The sequence below is a fragment of the Amblyomma maculatum genome, chromosome 8, assembly GCF_055883805.1.
Source record: "Amblyomma maculatum isolate TAMU_Amacu chromosome 8, ASM5588380v1, whole genome shotgun sequence".
Classification (NCBI taxonomy): Eukaryota; Metazoa; Arthropoda; class Arachnida; order Ixodida; family Ixodidae; genus Amblyomma; species Amblyomma maculatum.
In genome coordinates, this window is record NC_139351.1 from 18,187,186 (window position 1) to 18,206,595 (window position 19,410).

The 19,410-nt window shown below is 42.7% G+C and overlaps 1 protein-coding gene across 1 annotated transcript; it reads left to right on the forward strand.

The window, feature by feature from the left end:
* The first annotated feature begins 1,801 nt into the window (after positions 1-1,801).
* LOC146180638 (uncharacterized) lies at positions 1,802-8,998 on the forward strand. Its single transcript, XM_084576102.1, has 5 exons — positions 1,802-1,954; positions 3,587-3,727; positions 5,344-5,432; positions 8,296-8,515; positions 8,780-8,998. Exons 2-5 carry the CDS (start codon positions 3,682-3,684, stop codon positions 8,860-8,862), a joined length of 438 nt encoding a protein of 145 aa, XP_084432228.1. The 5' UTR covers positions 1,802-1,954; positions 3,587-3,681; the 3' UTR covers positions 8,863-8,998.
* Positions 8,999-19,410: the final 10,412 nt, after the last annotated feature.

Genomic DNA, 19,410 nt, shown 5'->3' on the forward strand with positions numbered 1-19,410 from the left:
AAAAGTACAGTTCAATAAGCGTCTTCTGTTTTATACATGCTTTTAGTGTCAGCGCTGAAAGAAATGTTAGTGCTGCTGACATTTTCGGTATGTGTAATTGCTAATTCGTTGAAAGCATTTTTCTCTACCGCTAACCCTTATGAAAATCGAATTTTCCTTTTTACTTCCTTTGTTTTTCCTTTTTGCTTCCTGAACAGCCTTCCTATAGACTTTTCCTTTCTTTTGACTAAAGGAAGTTTCCTTTGAGCTCACCTTGTTGAGACTTTCCTTTCTTTTGACAGAAGGAAGCTCATTTTTAAACTGGCTCTCTTTGGCAATATCAATAATGACCTTCCTTTGTTTGTCCTCAAGTAAAGAGAAAGTAAGTTCTCTTTACTCTTTCTGCATCATACCGTCTTTTTTTTGTTCTTAAGCGAAAACATACGAAGCTCATTTTTTTTTCAGCTATACTTCTCATTTTTTTTTTCTTTCATTAGTATCCCTTGCACTTTTTTAACTTCCGAACTTTTTTGAATAAACCAATTATACATTTATCAAAATATACAAAATCGCATTCGTTTCTTTGTTGTGTAAGTAAACATCATTTTAATTTTTTTTTTCATTTTTTATTAAATTCATGTTTTTTTTTTTTCGCGCGCTAGATCTTATTTTTAGCGCAAGTTTCTTCTTAGTCACCACACAAGGACCAATAATATTCACCACCTTCCTTCCTTTGTCCTTAAGTGTAAAGATAACTTTCTTTTCATTCATTTCTTGTGCTTATTTTTGTGTGTGTGGCATTACTTGGTCTATTTCTTGCCCCTCTGAATTTTTTAAGATAAAATATAATACATTCAAGAATTTTCATACATGTTAAAGAATGCCAGGTGGTTCTAATTCATCGCTTTCGCAGCCCGCTGGTTCGATGGCAATGCATGCGCGAGACGGCATGTACATACATCCGTGACCGCTGCTTCAGCACTCTGACACGGTACGCAACAAAGCTCGGCGCAGGGCTGGCAGGGTTCGTCAGTATTTGCGTCGGCATTGCAGCCTGGCAACTCTTGGCTCGCAGCGACGCCAAGGGCGACGCTGTTAGCAAGCGCGGCCTGCTTCCGTCGTGATTTAGTGCACTTCGGTACGGCCCGACGTTGACGTCGCGCAAGTACGCTTTTACCGTGGTGGCATTTCCAGTGCGTTCGACGGGTAGGCGGTTACCGCAGCACCATCGATAACGGCTTCAAAAGCCTGCAGTTAAATGCACTTCACGATGTGCCTAGTACCGGATGTCACATTGTTCACGAAAGTCAAGCTCGTTTACCTCCTATCACAGTTTAAAGACCAGCAATTAATACGTCAGCGACGTCGGTACGTCGGTACCACCACGCACAGAAGCCCCCGCAACCGAGGTTACGAATACTGCCAGTAAAACCAACGTTCTCACGGCGAGTAAAACCAATGAAGATTGACATGCACCACAAGAATTCCGCAGCAAAAAAAAAGGGCGCTGCAGCTGCTTGTGGCAATAATTTGCTTAAATTATTTTGTGTTTTGTTACGCATCACATATTACTACTAAAAAAACAAACGTTTAAGGTTGTTTATAAATTATAAGTTTTATTTTGAAAGTTTGTGAAGTTTGCAAAAATGCATTTAAAAGTTTGCAATGGCGCTTGAGACTCTAGCGCTATCGTTTTCGTGAAAACAGCCGGCGGCATGCTTCACTATGTGTTTCATGACCGTAGGAAGTTGATTGTTCGCGTTCGTTGTATTCGTCGTGTTTTCTTAGCGTGAGTTGTGCAAATGGCCGATCATGTAAATGGGCGACCGCTACCCTGTAAGAAACCTACAATCAAAAGAACTGCAGGCGAAACTGATGGATAATCCAAAATACTGGAAGATTATTCCAAACCAAGGGGTACTACATGCCCAGTGGAAGGAGGGGTCGTACTCTCCTACGTTCATTCTCGGAGTGGGTAAGTAGTCAAACGTCTCTTGTCTCTTTTCGTATTCGTGTCTTAATAATGTTTACCTGTGAAACACCTTCCTTTGCTACTCGCGGTGAGTCGTGTCGCGAAGTCGTTTACATGCCCGCATTACGACCGCATTGTGTTAACCGGCAGGTGACAGTAGTGCACATGGTGAAAGAGGTAGACAGTTGATTCCGGGAATTGCGTGAAATTAAAACAAAAATGCATAATGAGCTGAATTTGCGGAAATAAGAAGAAGAATAAACGCGGCTGCTGTCGTTACGTGGACCTGAATTCAATTCTCGGTGTTTCGTGATAACAGGAGTAGGCTTCCCAATTTGGGCTCTATAAAAAAAAAAAAAAAAAAAAAAAAAAAAAAAAAAAAAAAAACCCTGCCCGCATCGTCGTCTCGGAACGGTGCGGCATGGAGAATGGCAGCTCCTTGATTATTGAAGCTGATTTAGAACAAGTTTTAAAGATGCCCAGGATGCTCGTTCCGAGACAATTGGTAGTGCAGCAGCGAAACGGACGCTTTCACAGCTGCAGGCGACTGAAGTTTAAGCAGATAAAAGCGCCTAACGTGTTGTCGCATTCATTTACTTTCATATTCATTTGTTTGTTTCTTTTTATTGAAGCGTCAAACATGCTTCCTTTCTTCGCTACCAGCCATTCCTCAGATTTCGCGCAGAGCGAGAAAACTTTATTAAAAAAAAAGGGGAAAAAAAGTGTGTGTGGTGGGGAGGCAGTGTGTGGAGTCTCCATTCTAAGACTCCAGTGGCCTGGGCTGCCGCTTTTGCCTGAGTTACCAGCCTACGCTGGGTTGCTAGGTCAGAGCATAGCAAAGCAAGCAGTGATATCAGTTACCAACAGCATAATGCTGCAATGATTTTTAGCTGCCGATGTAAAAGTTGCTCCCAGTGCATGGGGTACGGCCAACAGGTGGAAGGGCACCGCTCTCTCCACTTCATTTTCAATGCTGCCGTTGCACTTTGCCACTACTTCTGGATGAGGCTATCTGCCACGGGATCGCATGCTCCCTTTCATAAAGCTCACGACTGTACATGGGTACAATCCCAGCATTCATGGCCGCATTTCAGTGGAGGTGAAATGCAAGTTGACTGTGTACTGTATGATGTCATTTGCACATTAAAAAACCCCAGGTGAGCCCACCACTACGGCATCCCTCATCGCTATAGCTTAAGTCGCTTTGGGACATAAAACACCATGAACCTACCATACAGCAGAGTGGCTATGTTTTACGGTATGCGTGGGGGCTCAAACTGTTTTTCTGGAAATGCATCCTTTGTTTTGTCCACTACTGCTCAAGTGGGCATTCTGCCCACTTGAGCAGTAGTGATGCTGGATGGTGTCAGCTCGCAGTTAAACATTACCATGTCCTTTTATGTGCCAAGGTTTGCTCAAGGGCTAATGTTCCTCCTTAAGAAGTGTTGCTTTGAACCCTAAACAGTGTCCATGCTACGTTTCTCTTGTCAGTGGTCTTCATTTGGTCACTATTTTGCTAATCTCATGTGTGGAACCAGATATCTGCACAATGCGTTATACTGAATGATTTTTGTATGATGCATTTGAGTGCAAATACAATTTAGGGAATAGACCTTGCCACATGTCGTTTTGCAGGAAAGGTGCAGCTGTGACAAAATGTCTAAGCCAACAGATGCAAAAAAGAGAGTCCTGGAGCTTGAGGATGAAGTGGGGTCTGCAAAAAAAAAAGAATGAAGAAATATAAGGCCGCAAGAGATGAAGCACGTCAGATGCTTGGTATGTGATCGCTTTTTTCTGAAGCCATTGGAATGCTGATCTCCATTGCCATGAGACTGAAATTATTTGCTGTGTCACCAGATGCTACGTAAAGCATAACAAATTCAAGTGCTAACTCTTAAATGAATAAGACCTCTTGGTCTGTAGCACGTCCTAGTAAAAGCACCAGTAAGATTATGTTGCTGCAATAAGGTTCCCCCTACACTGAGGATTAGGATTGGTGTTCCTCCTGTAGTGGTCTTTGCGACACATTATAGGTGGTGTACAGTAGTGCTCAGCTACACCGTGGCGCTGCTGCATGACGCCACCAACCACCATTCTTGCAGTGCACGTAGCAGATGAACTGCTGCCACTCCTGCTCTGCAAGCATGCTTTGTTTGTGTTACAGTGACTTGCGTGTCACATGTCATTGCTTGGGATCGGCATGCATCTGAGATTGAGCCTGTTGTCGTATGTGATAGCTGCATGAAAATGCATGGTAAACAAATGCCACTCAAGGTGAGCACCTGTGCTGATTTGTGCTGCTCAAGCCGAGGCCGAAAAACGGGCGCGGGATTGGGTTCCTTTCTGTTCTGGAGTGGTCGGTGACAACAACCCTCCAGTGAACCCGGAGAGCTGCATTAGGTTCAAACACATTCACGGGGTATAAGTTGTAGCCAGATGGCTGCGGCAGGTCTGTGGTGCTCTTGCATTACTGTGGACGGCGTATCTGAATGGAACCCTTGATTCCCTCAGATTTTAACCTCAGAGTCTCCTGCAAATGATGAGGTGCATCTAGAATGAGCGCAGGATGGACACCAAAAAATCTAAATTTGTATGAAATTATCATATGTGGCCTCGTCCTGTCTTGGACCTTGGAATCCTTATGGCATGCGCTTCATTTTCCTGTGCCATTTTGGTCACTTAGGTGGTGTTTTTTTTTTTTTTTCACAACAGGAAATTTATGCTTGTCCAAGCTCGGCACCTGGCTCAGCAATCTGCCTAACTTAACTCGGTCATTACACCATGTTAGCAAATGTCGACACGAAAGACAGACACGAGATAGGTGAAGCATGGGCTATCGAGTATCAGCTACACACTCGAGTGTCAGCCTTTGTCCAAATGTATGGCGTATTGCTGCCGCCATACATGTATATTGCATACTGACCTCTTCAAGGCCCTTGCTACCGACAAACTGTTTCAGGGATGTGATCTGACTAACTTCTGTTAAAGCGCTCACAGCTATCTCGGCATCATCATTCGCACCCATGAAGTCATTCTAAGCAATAGCAGCACCCGTCAGTTGCACTGTAGTTACAACGTCCTCCGCAGTTAATTCAATCCAGGCATTTCCACAGCGAACAAAGAGATCAGAAGTGGGATGTCAGCATTGGCTTCATCAATTGCTATCAGCATCCCCTAGATTATGTACCGCTGATAGGGCGCCTTGAGTGCGTGAGTGATGCCAGTGTCTAGCAGCTAAATTTTGAATGGCGCATTTGGTGACAGAAAAGGGTTGGTCATGCAGTCAAGGGCAAAGAAAAGGCTTTTCTCCTGTGGTGAATGTTACATGGGCTGCTGCTGCTAGTGATGAAATAGTATGTTTTGTTCCAGCTTTCCTTTTTTGTTTTTTTCAGATGTTGCTGAGCTGGTCAATCAGCGGACGGAATCCGTTAATAATGCTGCGTGTACAACACAAGCAGTTGTGCTGCCAACCGAGGCTCAGGTTAGTTGCTTTAGTCTAGTGTCTGCATGGTTGTGCTCATTACTGCCTTTCTCGATGAAACTTTTTTAAGGGTCACACAAGAACTTGGTTCTAGCTTTATGATAGCACTGCCACAAGTCATGCACTTCCATTGAGAAGTGTGCAGGGATAGGGAAACGAGGAGCTCATTATCCATGTGAATGAAGTCAGCAGTCACTGAATTCAGAGATAGGCAAGAAGCAATGCTCTTTATGATTGGTTGGCTCTTAGGGTTTAATGTCCAAAGCGACTCAGGCTATGAGAGATACTGTAGTGCAAGGCTCTGGAAATTTCGACCACCTGGGGTGCTTTAACGTGCACCGACAACACAGAGCACACGGGCACCTTGCGTTTCGGCTCCACTGAAAAGCGGCTGCCCTGGCTGGGATGCTGTTTATGAGGCTGGGCTCACAGACTGCATAATTAGTAGCATAATGATATTTTTAAATGAATGTCAATTTGATAGAAACGACAAAAGACAGACAGTGCTATTTTTTTAAATTCGTCAAAACAACCATGAAAAAAATCCCAACTGCTTCCTTTCATTTTAGTGACTGTTAGTTCATTCGTGTGTATATTGATTTGGAAGAGTTTTTGTGAAAGCTGTAGTGATCGGAAGTGCAAGGTTACTTTTGTTTACGCTTCCTGTTGAGCATACTTCGCTTGGGCTATAGCAAAGCCCTTTTCATCAGAAAAGAGATTTCCATTAGCTTGTTTAATATTCAGCAATTTCTTAGGTTATCGATCTCGGAAGGCCATCTTTTTGCACTACAACTCGAATGACGCAGCTGGTGCTCCTCTAATCAGTCATTTTAGCGACTTGGGCCAGTCATCATGGTATTCAAGCTAATGTGCATATAACCCACTTGCACCTGACAGCCACCTGCAATGTCACTCTGGCAAGTCAAAGGCAATTAACCACCATGGTATTGCCAGGAGGGTCTCCTTTGAGAAGGAGTTGTGGCTTCTTAAGCTGATCCAACAATAGTTCAATTTCACTTTAACCCCTTGAGCACTATTATTTCGAGATTTCTAGCTAAAATTGCTTAAAATTACGATATCGTTAAAGGCCCCATTACATAAAAATTTGTTGTCTGTGTTGTGAATGAAACATCAAAAGCATGGCGCTGGCAAGTGGCATGGCCGAACACACATTCTTCGATGATTTGTGTGGCTTAACGAGACCACATGATATCCAAAAGTTAGGAGGAGCTGCTAACTCCGGTCGTTCATTTGAGGTGGGAAGGTGAAATACGAATCAACATTCCAGTGCTCTTCAATGCTGAGTCAGGCTTGCTACACCCAGGCTACGCAGACATGTTGATACAGCTTGGTTATGTTGGGTGGTAGCCTACACTGGTCGCATCATACCCTTAAAGGCGGAGCTTAAGTGTCCCTTTAGTTTTTATTTTTACTGCTGGTTTCTATTGGTAGTGTAATAAAAAAGGAGGTATCCGAGACAAAAATATTTGAACCAGAAACTAAGTCAAATGAGCGCAGTGAAGTTTATTGCTCATTACGTGAAAAATCAACTGCCCGCCAATAAGCAGCAATCTAGTCGAGTAACATATAGCGAGGTAACTGGAAATGTTTTACAAGGGACGACCAAGAATGGAAGCCCAGGGGGTTTCATCGGAATGTTGTCAATTTTCATCCACTGACACAGAACTCGCAATAGTATCGTCTGAGCTGTCATCATCTTCGTCGGAAGAACTACTCACGTCATCACTGTCGTCTTCACTTCCCATAACAATGCAAAAATTGGTGTCTGAGCCATCTTCGGATGGCGAGGATGGCAACGAAGAAAAGCTTCTTTCCCGCGATGACGGGCCAACAGTGCATGCGTTGCCTCTACCAGGCACCATTTTTCTCATTAGGCTGCTTAAAAGGCTTTCAAGCGGTAGAACAAAAAGCAGTTAACGGGTCAGTGGTGCCATCTGTCTAATGGCGCATGACCTAAGCCACAGAGGAGCGCTGTACTCACCTAAAACTCTCAGGGTGAGGATCTATCCTGCAAGGACAAGCACTCGTCCAAAATGGCTTGAGGGCATCTTTGCAAGGACGAGCTGCTTGTCCAAAGCGCTTGAGGGGTTAAATTATGAAAGCTACCTGTGCAAGCTGGAAACTAAATGTTGCCTCAAAGTAGCACATACAGAGCAGGGAGTGCATGCTTTTGCTAAACCTTCATTGGCAGTTTTTTTAATTGGTTGAGCTTCTGATGTACAAAAAGGATGTTAGTATTTTTAAACAGGAGGTGACAATGTGGGCACTGTGCTCTGTCTAAACTGGCTTTTAATGGCCTTTGCAATGTTAATGATGAGTAAATCCCTTTATTTTCTGACTTAAAATCTGTTTTTTTTTTATTGTTGAAATGCAAGCATAAATTAGGTCGTTAAAAAATCTCTTATTTCTTGTTTTTTCTTCTGCTATAGCAATGCACTATTAGCGCTCAATCCTATGCGGGGCATTATGTGCCCTGTTTTTGGCTAGTTACTTTAAATACATATTACACAATTGTCAGGTTACACTAATAAAAATGTTAAAAGATGTTTGGCCTGATTCAAAATTAGATCAAAACACCGCTCGGGAAGGTGTCAAAAACATCCAATAGTTTTCGTATGCCTTCATTGTTGTACATGTTAAAGTACGGCTTCTTGAATGTGTATTTTTACTTGCAAACAAATGACCTTAATTATGCATTTTGGGGTTTCTTTGAATGTTCTTAAGCTGGTCTAAGTTTTTTGTTGTTTGTAAAGCCCCTTCATTTTCTTATTGCATATCAAGGAATATTGTTGTATGTTACAATACTGGTCATAGTACTAATATTTGCTTTTTGTTCTTGCAGGTGCACATTGGCAGCAATATTATGGTAAATCAGCAGTTGATTGACCGCATGAAACTCAGTGCGGGCAATCAAGCAACAAAGTTTGCGTGTAACTTGGTGCGGGTTGTGTTCTCACCTGAAGAACTGGAAGAAAGCTCACTCTATGGCCGTGTCTGCAATGCCCACAAGGAAAAAGCTCCAAAAAAGGCACTGGGCTGCCCAAAATTGGATGCTGTTATCTGTAAGTCCTCGAGCTCATAGCCTGTGCATGTGATGCAAGAGCATTCTGAAATATTGTCCAAACAGCTGACTTTTCAGTGATGGTCAGGGCCATAATGCTTGCCTTAATGCATAATGCTGTGGGGCCTGCATGGCGCTCACACTGTCCGTGCTCTGTATATTTAATTTACAAAAGCTAAGGAAGGCTTGTTCATTGCAGTCATGCAGTCATGCCAGCTTGTTCATTGCAGTCATGCTTCTAATGTTGTTTTTTTTCTTTTTGCAGCCTACACCTGCTTGCTGAATGGAGTACTAGCCAAGGTGGTCACCGGCAGTTGCGCAAGTTTGCACTGGGATTGTGGACAGTGATCCAATTTTTTGTCGCAGGGTCTTCGAAAGCAGGCCTAATTGCAAGGCCTAAACAGAGGAAGTACATCTATTCAAATAAATATAAGCTCATACGAACAAATGTTTCAGTCTGAACCTACTTCCTTCGAACATCCACCAAATATCCCATAGTCATCATTCCTTCGAACTTCCTTTGAACTAAAAATTGGCCACTGCCTGTGAACTCAACTCAAACTGACAACGGTCTGTTCCCTGGGAGCTCAAAGGAAATTCACAGGAAATTCACAGGATGGTCAGAGAATGTTAATTCACTGTGAATTCAAAATCAGTAGCCAATTCTCAGTTCAGAGGAAGTTGCTTCCTTCTGACTTTTTTGAGTTCACATTGAACTCAAAGGATGTTCCCATTTTTATAAGGGAAGCGGGGCACGCATGAAAGCAAGCTTTCCAGGAAGCCAGTTTCAGTTTCGTTTTACTGTCTACAGATGCCGCCACAGGCGCACCTACCGCAAGGAATGCGTCAGGAGCGCATATTTTTAAATCACTGCACTATGCTTACAAGGAGATTTCTAAATTTAATTTCGTGAATTTCACAAGTGGCGACTGCGGCCAGGCAGCTGCATAGAATAGCGGCTACATATTTTACAGCACACGTGAAAATGCCTTAAAGGAGCCGCGAAGCGCTTCGTAATGTGATGTCGGTTACGCCTCAGGTCAATTCTTTATGTCACAGGGATGCTAGCTCAAAAAGAATTACAAGAATCGGTGCACAGGAACGGGAGTTATTCAATGAAGAAATTTAAAAATATAAGCAAACAAAAAACTGCCCTCAACTCAAATTTTGCGGGGCTTCCCATTCCCATTTCGCTCTCCCATTGACGTCATTGGGTGCGACCAATCAAAAGAGGCAAACCGATGACGTCGCGGAAGTTATCAGTGCATGGTTGCCTGTTTACTTTAACTCGTTCCTGCCAAGGATGGCAGCGTCGTTTCTGTGGTTACAAGGAACACATGGGCGTAAGTTGACAGCGTCGCTCCCATGGTGATAAACAGGTGGATGGTCAGCGACGCTTCACCATCCGATATCAGCACTGCTAGCACCTTAGGAGTGCATAAGAAGTCACCGTAAATGGACTTGCCAGACTAATCGGAACTCGAACGCGAGATATCGAGACGGAGCGACGATCTGCGCGTTATTCCGTGCGGGGATACGCCGAAAGGGGACGAACAGCAGCCGACCAGCGTCGTCGCATCCACCGCGCGGTGTTGACGACGATCGCCCAGCAACGCTACCAGATCACCACCAAGCTGACGATGCGCACTGGTAAATATTAACCGCAGCACTTTTTTTGCATCCTTTCTTGGGACTGAAACGAATTCTTGTAGAATGCAGTGGCTCGATTAGATCGTTTCCGCCAAGTCGTTCTCGGTACGCAGGCACGCCTCGCGAACTTCGAAAAACAACATACGTGTTATTGACGAAATTTGCCTTGTCCATATCGCGATTAAAAACGTGATGATAGAGCCACTGTGGTAACATTACGTTCAAGTTTAACCCCGAAAGTCACGCGAGCGGAGAGAACACCACACTGATGACTTGAAACTGTTGCTGCGTCCAGGTGTACGGAGCCTCTTGTATATATCTATATATATTGTACTCTGCCTGGATACCGAGGTGTTGCAAATCGCATACGGCGACCTCATCGAGAGGGGCCAGCTAGGAGCCTGAAATGGATATCCACAACAAGGCATTTCCGAGGTTGAATCCCCTGAAAAAAGCACTAATTGTGGCTCGCGCGTTGTGCACGTATTGCATTTCGTTTTCTTCTTTGGAATGAGGCCTTCTAAAAGCGTACCGCATGCCCTTCAAAAATGAGAAGGGTGCAGTGCACCAGAAACTGGCAGACTAGGTTTCCACATTAAGGACATTTGAACCTTTCCAACATGTGTGCATGCTGTAATAGCACAGTATTTCACTGGATTCACTAGTGCAGCTTACTCATTTATTATCATTGCATATGTGTACAAAGCACTATCAGTAATGTAATGACTAATCTATTGCAGAACTTATTAGAATGTACAACCTTTTCTTTTATATTCTTTTATTCCATGAGGAGAAAGAACATAAAAAAAAACACTACATAGGGTATTCTGTCTCAAGGTATGGAGGTGATTTGTGGTGGTACTCTTTTTGCAGTATGCTAGACATTTGAGTCAAACCAATGTGGACTGGAGCTTTGTAAATCCCGAGATTGCTCTTTCACAGATCTCTCTTCTTTTCATTCTAGAAAATATTATGTGGCCGACCACCAGTTTGCAAGATGGATTTGGGGGAGAGACTGAACTGGAGAACAAAGAGTGATCCCTTCAAGTGCGGTGACCATGATTAGGAAGATGTTTCCATCGGAACGCTACACAGGGTTAAATGTCCCAACTGAGAGGGGTAAAAAAAATAAACCAGTTTTTTCAAGCTTCATTTGTTCATACAGTGCACAGCTTGCAGCACGGATTACAGCATGTGGTACTGTTAAGCCGAAAAGCAATTAGTATGCCAGGCAGACAGAAAATGGCAACACAGATATACAACTTTTGAAACACTTTTTTTTTTTCAGGGCTCTTCATTTTTGGTCTTACACTTTCCGGAACCATGAGGCCAAACTACAACAGCATATTGCAACACCGGGAGAACTAAGAAAAGCAAATGCTTCCCCTGTGGCCATGTTAATGGCCATTTTTTAAATTCTCCTTAGCAAAATAGTGCACAGGGTGACGGAACAGAGTCATGAAAACACTAACACAGAACTCGCTAGCAACTGAATAAATATACTGCTTGCAGGCAAGAAATACTGCATGCTGCTTCACAAAGAGACATGCACCAACTGGCCAAGCTACTTTCAGTGATGCATTTTGGAAAGGCTCTTGTGCAAATGGCACTTAGGATACAAATTTAGGAGTCTGTTCCAAGGCTCAGCCATAACAATACCTATATTCTGATAGTGAGGCAAAAGTTCTGGCATTGCATAACTTTGACCTGCAGCTATGTTGACACATGGAATATTGCAGCAAGGTATGAAGGTATGAACAAGATCATGTTGAGCTTCCAATGTCGAGAGCATACAAAAAAAGAAAAAAGAGGTTCATATTCTTGATGTGCAAGATTCAACACCTACTCCTTGCTGCCAAGTATATTAACCCGGATAGCACTTTTGGAGCCACATAGATGGTAGGCAGCACTAAATGCAAGCAATGGTCACTCCAAATGCAGCAAGGTGCCAGTGACCACTTCACTTGGATGTTGGATGAATGCAGGGGCAGGCCTACAGCAGAAGCTGAAGGATAATAGGAAGCATGGCTTCTATCACTGTCAACAATGTCTGGCAGTTTTCACAAATAGGAATCTGTGTTCTTGTCACCCTGAGAGACAGAAATTTAAATCAACACATGTGATCTGTGGAGATGGGCACCAGTTACAAAGCTACAGTTGAAATTTTCTGTGGAAGCACATACAAAGAAACAACAGAAAGAGCTTGTGAGCAGATTTGTATCCTCACAGCCACTACTTTAATGACGTCCAACCAAAGATTGGTAATGTTATCAAAAGACACATGCGGAATTTCCTGGAGTATGTATAGCAGCGAGACTTGTATCAAAAAAACAGTTTACGTGGCAGTTTTTATCGGTCATATATCTAGAAAGAGATCTTCCTTTTAGCAAAACAGTTTCAGAGAGGGCCACAATCTGGACCACAGGTTTTGTTCAAGAATATTTTCAGTTCAGGTTTGTCCCAGCGCAGCTGCACTGCATTACAACTGGCACATTTCACTGGTTTTGAGTTCTGCAAAGTTCAACAGGGTCATATACAGCACAACGAGCATTGCTTTCTAAGTGCTAATCATTAGCTACAAGAAAAGCACAGCTGTAGGGAGGTGGTTAAGGTTCCAGGTAATATTGCTGGACATATGAACACAGGGCTTCGAACAAAATATAAAGGAAGGAAGGACAGATCTCCATTTCTAAGCTCCGTAATTTGCACACCATAATCCCTCATAACGTCGAAAAAAGATGCTGACTGGGACACACTGGACCACAGCAGATTGTTTGCATGCCACTTATGACGTCTTGCAGTGGCTTGGTCCCTCAGGAACACGAACATTTTTTCTACAGCAGTTTGAACTTGTTTGCACTTAGGGGACAGTGGAGACTGGATCAAATGCAGTTGGTCAAAAACATGGACACACTTTGCAGATGCAGAAAACATCCATCTTCAACACACAGGTCATGTACACGGTCGACACGGCACGGTTAGATTTTGGGACTGGGAACAAGGAACTTTCAATGGTGTAATGGCAGCCAGTAGGAGCAGCTATCGAAACCAGCTGGATGATCACCACAGCTGGCATAAAGTCCATTTTGCAAGTTTTGAAGTCATGGATGAAACCACACAACATGCAGCAATGATTCTTGGTACAAAACTTTGCCTAAGACATTTTGCATCTAAGGCAACGGGAAAGCATTTCAGCAAGCTCGATGGCTGCATGCTCTTTGAACCCGCAGTCAAATTTTTTGTGGCATATGCTGTTATGGCAAATGTCAGGACAACACAGTAGAACAGTGCACGAACACTTTGTAGCAGTCAGTGAGCAAGGTCATTCTTCATGTATCATGTCACAACACCTTGATAACACATCTCCTCTTATGTGGCTTGCAGAAACCAGGCTTTCACTGTGCTGTTGGCAATATGGGATGAGAAGAATGCGACTTGCTCTTCTGTACGAACATTCATGTGCAAGCCCTTGCATTGAGAATCAGCTGCGAGTCGGTGCTGATCCCAGTACTAGTACTATGGGCTCATAAGGAACATGATGAAGCTTTGCCTTTTGAAAATGACGCCTTTCTCCGTTGGAATAAGTGTCACCGAAATCCACGCCATTCATTGCTTCAGACTCTTATTGTCCACATTGCTATACCAGCCACTATCTTGTCACTTCTCGTGATCGTTGAGTGATGTGGCCGCGCTGAATTGTTGCTCATTCTCATGGTCTGGCAGCTCCATTAACCCACGGCCGATTCCTCAGCAGTTAAAACATTGAATCCTTGATCATGAACTTCGACAGACTCGCTGACCAAAAACGTGGTCATTGGCACAACTTTCACTGCTCAGTCCGTCACGATACTTACGTCTTGGACTGTTTTTCGCAGAGCGTCTGGCATCGTTGGCACCGCGTTGCTGCGTAGCTGCCGTTGCTTGTAGCCTACGGATGCATAAGCTACGGATGAACACTCGAAGGCGTCTGGAGTGAAGTGCGCCGAGCACACACGCCGATTCGGTTCTTTCTCAATGCCCAGAGCTTCTAACCACATTCTTTTTCGTTCATTATGGGAAGGAAATCTGTGGTATGACTCTTCTCCAGCCTGGGACTGCGCAGAATTTCTTCATGACAGCACGAAATATAACCAGGCACCAGGCTTCACGAGCGAAGGATACGAAGAACCACCTACAACAAACCACGAGGAATAGGCAAACGGCAAACCACATGCCACATGTGTGTCACATGAGGCAAACACAGGGCAAACAGGAGCTACATGTGCAGCTATTTCTACTAGAGGGGCGCAAAATTCTTGGATTCGGGAAAATAGACAGAGCCTCTAGCGTTTTTTTTTTGTAACATTTTATTTGAAGTGCTTTAATATAAAATAAATATGTCGGTTTTGTAAGTATATTAGAAAACGCAAGAACGTGACAGAGCGTATCATTAATCAAGAGTTCATTTAGCCGTGAATTTATTGTTCGTCCAATCATCAAATCGGACCCAATGTCGTCATATCCGCTGCCAAAAAATGGCCGCTGTGTGCCGGCACCATCAGTGGTCCGAACTCGCATTCACGAACAAATTAAAATATTAAATACTGGATAATACACAAAACAACCACCGTTAATAGTGTCACTAAAATTCAATCTACGTAACCAAGAGGCAAAACAATGTGCTTAAAAATCGTTTCGGGGCTCCTCTAATGGATGGTGTTTGAGGCTACCCAGGATTCGAATATGCGCTCATGTGTCAACAAACTGCTTAACACGTGAAAAAGAAAAAATATGCACAAAGTCAAGAAAAAATAAAAATGAAGCTTGTTTTTCGTTTTCCTCCCTAAACATAAATTGTGGGAACTGCCATTCTTAACATCGCTTCGCATGGAGACTTGCGCAATTTATTTTGCTAAGTATTTTTTCAGGTGTATACTGTTGCCAAGACACACGTAATTTGCCGTAAAAGCTTGCTATGCAATGACTCTTTATGAGAAGCCAAATACGTAGCTTTGAGAAGAAATCATTTTTGCCGTTAGTGTCAAAGGCGACATAGTAGCTTCGGACACATTAATTTCATATTGGTTTTTAAAACGAACAAACGCAAGCCAGTTCCTTTACCTTTTTCGGCGAAATGAAATCTCACGATAATTCCCTGCAAAGGCGAACTCTTATTTTTAGACTATCAGAAAGCATGATGGAAATACAACGCTCACTGGCTAAGTGATCATGTGACTGCACGGCCTAATGTGAATTCTTCTTGATCTAGTGTATCTTGTCATGCCTATTCTACTGGACTGTCTGTAACTGCAAACGTGCATTTTGTTGTACCACACAACGAATCCTAAATTATGGACACCATTAAGGGGAAATGCGGGGCTAAAATCGCAATATCTATAAAAAAGTGTGTTGGTAGCTTGTTTTTGTGGGAAATGCATGTATTCAAGAAAATTGCCAGGAAGTTTGGTTGTCACCTGTGGAGCCGAAATATATATATATATATATATATATATATATATATATATATATATATATATATATATATATATATATATATATATTTTTTTTTTTTTTTCTTTTTTTCCAGTGATGCACTCACAGCTGAACGAACCTATGAACGCTTATTTCAACACATAGAAATTGAAGATAGTGCATGCCCATGTTAGGATGGTTGTCTTCCGCGCTCTTTAGTAAAAATGGACCTGCAATAAAGAGTACAGCAGAGAGCTGAAACGCAAAGTAGAAAACAAATTTGGTGACACGGCCACTTAGGATTGGCTGGTAAACGAAAATATAAGCTTGAATTGAATAAAACGCGCTATATAACGTCCGAACGCTCTTTGCGCACCACTTGAAGCCGGGATAGTCAAAGTTCTCGGCACGCAGGAGATAGAAATGAAGCCTGGACGAAAACGTTCGCCCAGCAAGCAACAAAGGAAAGGATTTTACGAATGCAGACGAGGGCGCAATACAGGTGTAACGCTGAAACAAAAACAGGCAACTAGAATTAATCGCTACAGAACAGTGCATTGTTCAAAAGATGGCCCAGCGTATGCACCAGGTCGCTTTAATTTATTATTTTGGCCTTATATTTAAATAGGAAGTTCTCAAATCTCCGAAATATATTTTTCGCATATCGTACTTTTTATAAGAGCACAATTGTGAGATAAATCACCATCTCCAAATGATTTCACCAAAGGCTGCTTTCAAGGCGGTTTCTGAAATAATAGTTTGTTGAGAACAAGATAAGGTACTTTTTGGATTCCTAATTATCCTCTAAGAAAAACAAGCGTCAAATATGTGACATGTAAAGAAAAACAACAATTGCGTGTTAAAGTAAAAGAAGAGACATCTGGGCGAGTTGGTATGGTGACATGATAGAAAAACAGCGCTAACGACGTGCACGGAGGAGGAACAGCGCTTGTCCTGTCCGTTCTTCTCCTCCGTGCACGTCGTTTGCGCTGTTTTTCTATCGTGTTAAAGTAGTCTGATTTTAAATATCGTTCATAAAGAAGCCGTAAACGTCCTAATCCTGCGCAATGAACTACCTAGAACGTATCCAAACACAAAGAGTAAGCAAAACTTATTCATGATTTTTGAAATCATCACTTTTTTAATCTGACGCACTTAATTACTCATTATTACTTCAACGACAATTTTCTATATGTTCCAAGGTGATGAAACTTAGAATATATTCAAAAGAGAGGAAGATAAGCCATCCCTCAAACTTTTATTGTAATTGGTGCAACTGTTCTGAAGTTGACCCCTCATTCTCACATGCCAAGCTCCACTTGACAAGTCTGTGACAATATTGCGTCCTTCGGTGCATGTTTCTACCCACAAACGCATCAGCACTCTGTCGCCAGTTGCCACTGATGCATGTAAAACACCATTCGATATGCATATCAATCTCCGGTTGCTCCCAAGTCCTAAAAAATGCTTTTTGTGGCCTGTAGCGAGGCCGGCTGTCAAAACAAAAGTCCTGAGTTTGAATCTGATGTAAAATTAAAACGTTCCTCATAGGAAATCGGCTGAATCTATCTTATGATGTAACTTAATAAATTAAGTTACATCATAGGATACATCCAGCAAACTTTGAATTACTCACTACGCCTAATCGCCAACCCAATATTGCCTGCGTTGTATGACATCGCGCAGCTGTCAATAAATCAAAATTTTTACTACTCCAACTATGCCTATTCTGCAACACGTAACCTTGACGCTATATTGGGGAAGAATGAAGAGTGCTACACTCAAACTCCGACGCACTTCGAATTAGGAGCCATAGGTATTAGCACGCGCCGTAAGCAGGCATCGCAATGTCATCATAGCCTTTCCTCGGATTGAATGGCCAACGCTAAAACCTTTGGCTTTGTTTCAGTTGCGTAGTATCCCAGCTAGATCATTACAGAGTGACTGCAACATAAGACATCATTCAAAACACTAGAATGCGTCTGATATTTTTGCAATCGTTCCCGAGTTGCTTTGTACTGAAATGAACAAAATCTCTCACAAGTGACTGTTAAAGGAGAGAACAGAATGCCCCGGTAAATGTTTTGCCGCATTCGTTTATGGTAATTTTGCAGTAACGCAACGCCTGAGACAACCCACCGCGTCCACCACTCTTGTCCACGTGGCCCTCGAACTTACATCTGGGCTTCTAGTACTTCAGCGTAGAGCTTAACGATGAAGCGCTTAGGCGTTGAACATTTGTGCTTAGATAAAACCTAGGCGTTTTTGGTCTAGTGCAGCCCTTTACAGAGTTGCCTTTTTTATGTTATAAAATGAGCACTTTCTCCACATTCGTAAAAACTTCGTTTCAAAAATTAGGTACTGATTTGGAGGAGGTGTATATTCTACACTAGGGGCTTATTTTAACAGCTTGTAAATGGAGCTTTGCCACAATGAGGATTCTTGGGCAGAAGAGCACCTTTTAAAGAAGAAGAGAGAAACAGCATCACATTAGCCCTCTGCAGCGAACAAGTCGTTTTCAGTTCCTTTATTGCTTTTATTTGGGCAGAAGAGATGGAATGAAGAGGATAACTGCACCGAATGTAATTCAAAACACCTTGGGAACAACGACAAAAAAAGAGACTCGTGCAAGTGTTTTGTCTTATATTTTCATATTTCTATCGCTATAATGCTCGAACTGGGATAATACGTAACTAAACCAAAGACAAACATTGAAAATATCCAATAAGGAAATTTTGTATATGAAATGTAAAAGGAGTCCCTTAACGGTTTCCTCTGGCACGCCATTCCACTGAAGCATTGTGCGATTAAAAAAGCAGTACTTAAACAGATTCCACCTTCGAACGCATTGATATACTTGTTCGGTATGGCCTGTGCAGAACAGGCAAACATATCCTTCTTAATCATGGCACTGTTTTTGCATCTGCTGCGGTTTAAAGGGAAATTCCCTACATTTGCACAGTATTTCTTCCTTAGGGAAATTCAGGCTGCTCAATAGTAGCAATGTTTGCGCTTAATACATTACCAGCCTAGCATCAAGGCTATATAATAACTTGTGAGACTGTTCAATATCGTTTAGAAAAATGAGAAATATAATCGCAAGTATTTTATTTATGTATAAGGGGTAATACGTTGCAAACACCCATAACCCAAATAACCTGGGAGGCAGAAAACGCCAGTTCCCTTAAACGAACATGGGTAATTTACAATAATGTAAATCCCTTACAGATTATCGAGTGGTGCTCGATTTCTTGCATATCGCAATATTCGAACTGGGGTCTCGTCAAGACGAAACTTCTTTCCCCCGAGTATGATTCAGGATTTGCATACGCACGTTCAACAATGTTCGCTTCCATAATTTTGAAACAAAGAGCAAGCGGTCTAGAGGATCAACTGTCTGAGATGTTAAGCATGGCAGATTCTATAATGTGCTAAGGCCATTCAAAATATCGCGCTCTTTGCATCGACCTCCCATCTTTCGAACTGGTATCGAAGCTCCGGTTTAGGACCGCGGTTGGCGCCACCGAGCGAACGAGAAAGGAGGTTAGGCCGCTGCGCTTAGTGCGGCCTAACCTGTTGTTGATCTGTTGGTCTGTTGATCTCAAAACAAAACCAGATCGGAAACGTATATTTCAGCACGCTGGCATTTCAACTGTCAGCCAGAACTGATCCCAGAAAATTACTTATAAGAACATGAAAGCATATGTGCGCCGGAGACAGCATCCAGGTAAAAAAGAATTATGAGGGAATTAGACTATGGTGGATATAATAACCGGCCGCATTGATCGTGTGTCC

What these genes read in the sequence shown, in the direction of transcription:
- LOC146180638 (XM_084576102.1), top strand. Translation starts at nt 3,682, where the DNA reads ATGAAGAAATATAAGGCCGCAAGAGATGAAGCACGTCAGATGCTTG. An exon ending in TGAAGCACGTCAGATGCTTG is followed by an intron (nt 3,728 to 5,343) that starts GTATGTGATCGC and finishes TGTTTTTTTCAG; the next exon opens with ATGTTGCTGAGCTGGTCAAT. An exon ending in TGCTGCCAACCGAGGCTCAG is followed by an intron (nt 5,433 to 8,295) that starts GTTAGTTGCTTT and finishes TTGTTCTTGCAG; the next exon opens with GTGCACATTGGCAGCAATAT.